The sequence below is a fragment of the Poromitra crassiceps genome (genome assembly GCF_964638095.1).
Source record: "Poromitra crassiceps genome assembly, contig: HAP1_SCAFFOLD_1588, whole genome shotgun sequence".
NCBI lineage: Eukaryota > Metazoa > Chordata > Actinopteri > Beryciformes > Melamphaidae > Poromitra > Poromitra crassiceps.
The window spans coordinates 7,155-17,500 of NW_028150825.1; the positions used below are offsets into that span (position 1 = coordinate 7,155).

A 10,346-nucleotide genomic window follows, 5' to 3' on the forward strand; every position below is an offset into this window, starting at 1 on the left:
GCAACTCATGGACTCACTCCCCCCATTCACACAATTTTGAGACTTTGTGTATATTTACGTGCAACATAAAGTGTCATTAAAACGACTGGAGAAAATGAAGAAAAAACGATGAAATTGAAAATAAGGAATGAGGACTGTAAGGTCAGCTTGAGATCATTCTGGTTCAAGTTTGAGGCAGGTTGGTAACAGACCAAGATGGACGAAATACATGTAAGTCTTTCTTTGTCCTCTGCCTATCACAATGTCTACAGTAGACTTGTTTCATCAAAGAAAAGTACAGCATGTTAAATCTATAAATATTAATCTACAATAACCATAACTTAAGCATTTATGGATTTAGAACACTCAAATGTCTACATTAAGTTTCTATTATAATCCAAATAGTTTCAATAATTCAGAAAAGGCCTCTATATTTGGAGACAAATCCATATTTATTCAAAGTGACCGGGCAGATGGTTGGCCCAGACACACCACTTCCAATATCGTGATCAGGCACTGACTGAATATCTGATGTTGTATCTTAATAATATCTGTTTTGACTGATTTACTCTACTGATTTACAAGTTAGAGCACTGAGACAATAGTGAGGAGCGAGGCTCAGGGGTTTGAACTCATTGTCTTAAACAATGCTAGAATTACTACTTGTTTAAAATTCTTCATCTACACTGGGAACTTTGCTTTTACTGGTGCTGCATTTGAGTTGTATCAAAAAAGAAAAATTCTCAACCGTTTCGGCAACTGTTTCGGTGTATCTAACCACTCAGATATTGTCTTCTTGTTTATGCCTGACATAAACCTTAAGAGGCACATCAATGTTAGTACCAGGATACTTATACGTAGGTCTTATAGCTAAGGCCTTTTGGAGCAGAACTTGGTCCACTACCAGTGTCGAAAATCCTATTCCACACTTAGGTGACCGCTGTGCCCCACGCGGGGCACGGAAAGCCGACTTCATTATTACTCTCATTCAGCAGCAAACTAAATGCTCGAAATTGCAATGTTTGATCACAGTAAAACTCAGCCATGAGATGAAAATAAATACATTGAAAAACTGAAATTGCAAAGCCAGCGTAATCCCCTAAACAGAGGAACCCCGCGGGAGGGTCTCAAAACCAGTTGCTTCTTTCCTTATATCCATTTTTCTTTTGCCCCCCCCCCCCCTCCCCCCACCCGCAACAAAACCCCAGAAATAAATAAGATCAATAGAGAATCTCCTGTGCCGTGGCCTCCTGTCCAGCTGGAGGCCCCGCTGCTACCTGATGCGTCCGTCGGCGCGAGGCGCTCCCAGCTGGGACTTGGGGTCTGGGCTCAGGGAGCTCCAGGGGGTCTTGAGGCAGGCCTGCATGACGGGGCAGGCGGTAGGGCCCACGGTGCAAACGTCGGCCGCCTCCCACAGCTCGCCCACCAGGCTGTCTAGCCAGTGCTGCAGCTCCGCGCCTGTCAGGGCAGCATTCCTCTTGGCCTGCTCCACAGAGCCCAGGCTCACGGGGATGTTGAGCACCGGGTTCAGCCCGTGGAAACTCTGCTCCATGTAGCTGTTCTTCGCTGGCCCATTGTGGAGCTTCAGAGTCTCCTCTGGAGAATGGTGGGAGGAAAGAGAAGAGGAGGGGGAGAGAGGTGAAGTGGGGTAAACGGTGGTCAGAGAGAGAGAGAGAGAGAGAGAGAGAAGATAGAAGGGTTTGAGTTTGAGAGCGAGGGAAGGGAGAAACATGGTCAGATATCAAAGCCTTGTCTTTTGGATCCGCAAAGGTGAAACGTGATTTGGTTTATTATCATCGCTTAAACTGGTTACTAATTTGCTCTGATTGATTTTCACGATTGGTCTTCTTTCTTTGATGTCACCGCAATACCGACTTCTTAGAAATTATCACAAATACTCCAACGCCCTCATTCCTTCTTCGCATGAAAGTCAAGCTCTGCGATAAAAGCACCAGATGAAGATGCAACTTCTCCACCCTGAGCTCTAGTCCAGTAGTAAATTCCTCAGTGCGACTCGCACTGGGGCGCGAGCCGTCCCTTCTGAGCGAGTGAGCCTCTGAGCCTCTGGAACCTTCTGAGCGTGCCTCTGGAACATGACTGCTCTCCGCCTCGGCCTCTCACCCACATGTGAGCAGACAGCACTTTTCAAGGGGTGGTGGCAAAAGATGGAGTTAGACACCGGGTGCTCTGCCAGGCCAGGGTGATGATGCCCGGCCGATGCCAGCTAGCCTTTGGTATTTTGGATTTTGAATGTGTGCAGATGTATATAGTATGATGAATGTGTGTTTTAACGTGAGAATGTCTATAGTTATGTTTATGTATGTGAGTGTGTGTACAGTTATGTGTATGGAATGGATGTTTGTGTGTGTAGTTACGTTTGTGTATGTGTGTAGAGCAAGCCCCCAGGAATAGCGCCGGGCTGTGAAGCCATTTGAACACGGTGGCGAAGCTCTGTATTGCAAATCACGTGACGCCATGCAGCACCAGAAAGGAAAATTCCCATCCACTTGCATGGGGACCCCGGCAGCTGTTAAACCCAGGGGGATTTTTTCCGGGTGTCACTCAAAGTATAAAACGACTCTTTTAACACATTCAGTGCCACAGCGCTTCAGTAAAATTGTCTGGAGCCTGTGCCAGATTCACTTCCATTCAGTTGAAAACAGCTATAGAATTTTTTCTATTATGGCTATATTAACGGGGCTGGACTTTAATGAAAGATTGAACACTCCTGCTTCTTCCAAAGAAGAAATTTTGTTTCTAGACAGTTCCATTATGAAATTACAGCCTCTCAAAAAAGTGCACTTTCAAGGGTTTTCTGTCGTTTTTTTTTTTCTTTCCAAGATATAGCCCCTTTTATGAATACCTTTTGCACTCTAATTTCGAGCACATTCACTGACTCTGGCTGGTGTTTTCTGATGTGGTGGCGTGTGGTGTGGCATCATTTCCTTGATGGGCATCAAGGAAATGATGCGCGCTGGCAAACGCGACTGAACGAAAAGGCTTGGCCCGTTCGGCTTCGGATCGTGTGGAGATAGATAGAAGCATAAGAGCTCAGTTGTGAGCGCGGATGCAGCCGAGCCCACTCTCGCTGTAGACGGAGCAATATATACGGCTCTAGCAGAAAGCATGCATCGGTTTCCACGGCTTTCTCCGCTGTCTCCTGTACAAAGTAAAGGATCTGAGGTGGGTGGAGCAGCTCCTGTGACGATGTTTAAGGTGGCGCCGTGTGATCCCTTGAAGGGATTCATGCTCACTGGCTGGGTACGACCTTAAACAGCAGAATTATGGAATAATATGAATTATGATTTTAGGACGTCCACAGACGTCCTTGGCACTGAACGTTACTTTTTTTTAGGACGTGCACAGACGTCCTTGGCACTGAATGTGTTAATTATCAACACATTTTTTATGGGGCATTTTTTCTTCAGAAGCCACTAAGAGTCGTATACGGGTGTATTTTCTTCATCTTCTACATCTACATCCATGGGTGGGAGGGGTGGGAGACGTCATGGAACACGTCATGGCACACATGCGCACTTCGCGTTGGGCCGCATGGTCAGGAAGTAAAACCAGGAAGAAAAACCCCCCATGATGGCTTCATGAGCCAGTGAGCAGCCTCCGTCCAAATGCATCCAGTTCTTTTAATAGATCCATGGTGTAGAGATGATACAATTATAGTGACGAACATTATCACTGTTATCAGTATTATCACGGTATTGTTAAAATGTGCTACACTCACAGAAATCATTTCTCCAAGGCTGTGCGTCTGCATCTGGGAAACAGAGGGTTTGCCAATGTTGGTTGATGATGGACAGTATTTACCACGTTTTTCAAAGCGTATGTTATCGTAAGCAATGTTATCACGGTTATTGTAAGGAATTTTATCACGGTTATCATTCAAACATTTTGACTGTATGTGCCAGCAAGCCAACCATACATACAGTACACAAGACATTGCATAATGACTATTCACCTTATGTAGCCCCGCCCACTTGACCCATTGTGTCACGACTTCCTGTTCAAAACGCCGGCTGTTTTACCTGCTCAAACTAGTCTGACTCACCTGGTCAAACCTAGTTTGACTCACACAATGAGTCAGACTAGGTTGATGAGTCGAGGGAAGTGTAAACACAATCAGAGCTTCCGATTGTGTTTACACTTCCTGTTAGTCTCTCAAACCAGACTGACTCTTCTACATAAGGTGAACAGACTGCAGTTAAACCAAGGGGAGGTTGACACAACACTATAGTATTATGCGTTCTTACATTGTACCATTGTGGATAGGATATGGTCTGACTCTGACCACACTCTATGTCAGCCTGGTGCAATACCCCTCCTCGCCTGCATTATAAAATGTGTCAACGTCAACACACAGAGTGGGTTGGGAAAGTAAATGAAGTGATATTACCAATCTCACCACCGAGCTACAAGATAATGAAAACAGTGCAGGGCAAAATGTAGTTCTCGTTCACATCGTCCCCAAGTGCAAAGTGTTGGGGTCAGACACAATTAAATGTTGCGCCAGGCAACCTTCTCCACCCGTCAACAGGGATTTACAGTATAACTTACAGCAAAGCAAACAGACAAAAACACTCATAAACTAGTGATGGATGTCTCACTCTGACGCTCATACAATAGATCCAGCACCATCCCACTGAGGCCCGGTGTCTTACTCTGACGCTCATACAATAGATCCAGCACAATCCCACTGAGGCCCGATGTCTTACTCTGACGCTCATACAATAGATCCAGCACCATCCCACTGAGGCCCGATGTCTTACTCTGACGCTCATACAATAGATCCAGCACCATCCCACTGAGGCCCGATGTCTTACTCTGACGCTCATACAATAGATCCAGCACCATCCCACTGAGGCCCGATGTCTTACTCTGACGCTCATACAATAGATCCAGCACCATCCCACTGAGGCCCGATGTCTTACTCTGACGCTCATACAATAGATCCAGCACCATCCCACTGAGGCCCGATGTCTTACTCTGACGCTCATACAATAGATCCAGCACCATCCCACTGAGGCCCGATGTCTTACTCTGACGCTCATACAATAGATCCAGCACCATCCCACTGAGGCCCGATGTCTTACTCTGACGCTCATACAATAGATCCAGCACCATCCCACTGAGGCCCGATGTCTTACTCTGACGCTCATACAATAGATCCAGCACCATCCCACTGAGGCCCGATGTCTTACTCTGACGCTCATACAATAGATCCAGCACCATCCCACTGAGGCCCGATGTCTTACTCTGACGCTCATACAATAGATCCAGCACCATCCCACTGAGGCCCGATGTCTTACTCTGACGCTCATACAATAGATCCAGCACCATCCCACTGAGGCCCGATGTCTTACTCTGACGCTCATACAATAGATCCAGCACCATCCCACTGAGGCCCGATGTCTTACTCTGACGCTCATACAATAGATCCAGCACAATCCCACTGAGGCCCGATGTCTTACTCTGACGCTCATACAATAGATCCAGCACAATCCCACTGAGGCCCGATGTCTTACTCTGACGCTCATACAATAGATCCAGCACCATCCCACTGAGGCCCGATGTCTTACTCTGACGCTCATACAATAGATCCAGCACAATCCCACTGAGGCCCGATGTCTTACTCTGACGCTCATACAATAGATCCAGCACCATCCCACTGAGGCCCGATGTCTTACTCTGACGCTCATACAATAGATCCAGCACAATCCCACTGAGGCCCGATGTCTTACTCTGACGCTCATACAATAGATCCAGCACCATCCCACTGAGGCCCGATGTCTTACTCTGACGCTCATACAATAGATCCAGCACAATCCCACTGAGGCCCGATGTCTTACTCTGACGCTCATACAATAGATCCAGCACAATCCCACTGAGGCCCGATGTCTTACTCTGACGCTCATACAATAGATCCAGCACCATCCCACTGAGGCCCGATGTCTTACTCTGACGCTCATACAATAGATCCAGCACAATCCCACTGAGGCCCGGTGTCTTACTCTGACGCTCATACAATAGATCCAGCACAATCCCACTGAGGCCCGGTGTCTTACTCTGACGCTCATACAATAGATCCAGCACAATCCCACTGAGGCCCGATGTCTTACTCTGACGCTCATACAATAGATCCAGCACAATCCCACTGAGGCCCGATGTCTTACTCTGACGCTCATACAATAGATCCAGCACAATCCCACTGAGGCCCGATGTCTTACTCTGACGCTCATACAATAGATCCAGCACAATCCCACTGAGGCCCGATGTCTTACTCTGACGCTCATACAATAGATCCAGCACAATCCCACTGAGGCCCGATGTCTTACTCTGACGCTCATACAATAGATCCAGCACAATCCCACTGAGGCCCGATGTCTTACTCTGACGCTCATACAATAGATCCAGCACAATCCCACTGAGGCCCGGTCTTACTCTGACGCTCATACAATAGATCCAGCACAATCCCACTGAGGCCCGGTCTTACTCTGACGCTCATACAATAGATCCAGCACAATCCCACTGAGGCCCGGTCTTACTCTGACGCTCATACAATAGATCCAGCACAATCCCACTGAGGCCCGGTCTTACTCTGACGCTCATACAATAGATCCAGCACAATCCCACTGAGGCCCGGTCTTACTCTGACGCTCATACAATAGATCCAGCACAATCCCACTGAGGCCCGGTCTTACTCTGACGCTCATACAATAGATCCAGCACAATCCCACTGAGGCCCGGTCTTACTCTGACGCTCATACAATAGATCCAGCACAATCCCACTGAGGCCCGGTCTTACTCTGACGCTCATACAATAGATCCAGCACAATCCCACTGAGGCCCGGTCTTACTCTGACGCTCATACAATAGATCCAGCACAATCCCACTGAGGCCCGGTCTTACTCTGACGCTCATACAATAGATCCAGCACAATCCCACTGAGGCCCGGTCTTACTCTGACGCTCATACAATAGATCCAGCACAATCCCACTGAGGCCCGGTCTTACTCTGACGCTCATACAATAGATCCAGCACAATCCCACTGAGGCCCGGTCTTACTCTGACGCTCATACAATAGATCCAGCACAATCCCACTGAGGCCCGGTCTTACTCTGACGCTCATACAATAGATCCAGCACAATCCCACTGAGGCCCGGTCTTACTCTGACGCTCATACAATAGATCCAGCACAATCCCACTGAGGCCCGGTCTTACTCTGACGCTCATACAATAGATCCAGCACAATCCCACTGAGGCCCGGTCTTACTCTGACGCTCATACAATAGATCCAGCACAATCCCACTGAGGCCCGGTCTTACTCTGACGCTCATACAATAGATCCAGCACAATCCCACTGAGGCCCGGTCTTACTCTGACGCTCATACAATAGATCCAGCACAATCCCACTGAGGCCCGGTCTTACTCTGACGCTCATACAATAGATCCAGCACAATCCCACTGAGGCCCGGTCTTACTCTGACGCTCATACAATAGATCCAGCACAATCCCACTGAGGCCCGGTCTTACTCTGACGCTCATACAATAGATCCAGCACAATCCCACTGAGGCCCGGTCTTACTCTGACGCTCATACAATAGATCCAGCACAATCCCACTGAGGCCCGGTCTTACTCTGACGCTCATACAATAGATCCAGCACAATCCCACTGAGGCCCGGTCTTACTCTGACGCTCATACAATAGATCCAGCACAATCCCACTGAGGCCCGGCGCCAAGAAGAGAAACACTGTCGCTTTATTTGTTGCTTCTCTTCATAATGAAAGTGGCTCAGCGATGTTATTAAATGGAGCAAGGCGTGATTACGCCCAAGCTAGCTTCCCAACTCTCATGTGATTTTCAGAGCAAAGTGACTGCTTATGGACTACAACAGCTGCTTATGGACTACAACAATGGTGTCTTGCCCCTTATCCATGCTGTCTGATTGATTTAATTGTGTCATTGTTTTTGGAGGGCTAAATGAGCTGTTGTTTAACACTCTGCTTAGTATGTATGAGCAGCGCGCCAGCCGGGTTATTAGGGCTGACTTGATGACAAACAACCAGAGCCTGTAGAGGCCAAGACGCTTGATTAGAAAGGGCATCAGTGCAAATACAGGCTGTGTGTATGTGTGTGTGTGTGTGTGTGTGTGTGTGTGTGTGTGTGTGTGTGTGTGCGCGCGCGCGCATGCGTGCGTTTGTGTGAGTACGAACACCTAAAATGGCAATCATTATTTCACAGAGCAATGTTTTTCTGATTGGCTCAATGGCAAAATGACAATGTGTTTGTCTGGTTTTGGAACATTTTCACATGTGAAATGTGTGAAACCCATGTAAATTCCCATGTGATTACATGTGAAACCATGTGATTACATGTGAAACCCATGTAAATGTTGTTTTCCACATGTGCTCCACATGTGCTCCACAAAGTGTTTCACGTGATACCATGTTTTCCATATGTGAAAATGTTCCAAAACAACACGCTTCCCATGGGCAAAGCACATTTTTCACACGTGTTCCACATGTTTTCACGTGTGAAATTGAACATGTTTTCGCATGTTTCACCACATGTGGACACGTGAAAGTCATGTGGACACGTGTTTTTTCTGTAAGGGAATGACAATTGCTGTGATTCAAAGTGAAGGTACTGTAAGCCTGCCCACAATGGATTTACTGTAATACTAATAGCAGCACTGATAACATTGTAGCAGCCTCAGAGCGATCAAAGGGCTCTTTGGGCAGTAGCAGAACATAGGGAGGGATTGCACTAGCGCCTCCTCTGTTCGGGGTGGAGGGGAACTGGTGGGAATGGTGTGATCCTCCCGCATGCTACTGTACGTCCTGCCGGTGAAGCTCCCCGCTGTCAGGTGAAAAGATGCGGCTGGCGACTGCACATGTATCGGGGAAGCAGCTGCTAGTCTACGGCTCTCCCCAGATCGGCAGAGGGTGGAGCAGAGGGTGGAGCAGAGGGTGGAGCAGTGACCGGGGCAGAAAAAGGGGAATTGGCCAAGTACAATTGGGGAGAAAATGGAAGAAAAATCAGCAAAAAAAAAAGGGGGATTTGTCCAAAACATGATATTTGGAATTAAGTTCCTTTTTGAGGTACAACCTCTGCTCTTGAGGAAGAGTGCAGTCGTGCAAAGAGTCTAGCCATGCTATTTCTATTAATACAAATATAATCAATAGTACTTTTCTGCGTTCGTGCTCGACTAAAACAAGTGGGCTGTAGTTACAAATAAGCCAATTTCCTCCTTGGGTCACGACAGTTGAAATGACGAAGCTACTGGAAGCTCCTTCTCACCTTGTCGGATGGGCTGGTGCTTACTGTAGGCCAGCGGGGCGACGAGGAAGCGCATCTCGGCCACGGGGCTCCAGTGGTGCAGGACGCGGACGCTCCACACGCCCGGCCTCAGCGGCTGGTTGAGCGGCGGCCGGTAGTGGGTGAACTCGGCGCCGGCGTCGATCAGGATGTCGTAGGTGGCGGCGATGACGTTGGTGGGATCGACCCACACCACCGTGACGGTGACGTTGGGCCCCTTGTTCCACTTCTGCATGCCCACCGTCTCGTCCGCGGGTCCCATCAGGCCGCCAAAGTTTCGGAACATGCGCTCTTTAGCGTCCCAATCGGTACCGATCTGACAGCGGGGGAGAGACGAAGATAACATAAGAGAGGCAGGAGGAGGAGGGGGGTAGAGAGAAACGGAAAGGAGAGGAAATTGATGGGAAGGAAGGAGTGAGTGACAGAATGAGGTAAGAAGAGAGACAGAATAACAGCTAAAAGCACAGAGAAAGCGAGAGCAGGCAACAAAATTCACCCCTGCTATTCTAATGTGCGCGTACAGTAGCTACATTAATAAGTAACATGCAACAAACATGCAGCACCGTCTGACCCAATTGACTGTTAATTCACAGCTGCACTGTATCATCACGGGAAATAAGACTCCACATGCATTATTCATGGCAGAAGCTCTCCAAACAACACCAGCATCCAGCCTAACCCGCTACAGTGCAGAGTTCTATGGCGTAATGTACCGACACGCCTGTTTCACTCCTTTCAAACTATTTGTTCACAGTTCGTCGTATGACGTATCACCTATGCCTGAGCATATATTTAATAAGGAATCTGAGAAGCAGCCTGAGGAAGGCATACTATGAGAAAAGCCCAAGCTACTGTATATCCCCCTGAGACAGAGAGATCAAATACATTGCCAGCTGCTCTGAACACATATCATAGAGAGAGAGAGAGAGAGAGAGAGGAGAGAGAGAGAGAGGAGAGAGAGAGAGAGAGAGGAGAGAGAGAGAGAGAGAGAGGAGAGAGAGATGAACACCCACCAAGATCCAGTCTATGAATGCC

At 47.9% G+C, this 10,346-nt stretch overlaps 1 protein-coding gene across 1 annotated transcript in view; it reads right to left on the reverse strand.

The window, feature by feature from the left end:
- Positions 1-1,252: 1,252 nt before the first annotated feature.
- The window catches only part of LOC310771957 (xylosyltransferase 1-like), a gene marked incomplete at both ends in the record, with an annotated part of 17,402 nt that continues 8,308 nt past the window's right edge, over positions 1,253-10,346 (reverse strand). Inside the window, 2 exons of the mRNA XM_083664450.1 lie at positions 1,253-1,575; positions 9,294-9,627. Of these exons, the coding sequence (XP_083520576.1) occupies positions 1,253-1,575; positions 9,294-9,627 (657 nt within the window). The remainder of the gene's footprint in view (positions 1,576-9,293; positions 9,628-10,346) is intronic.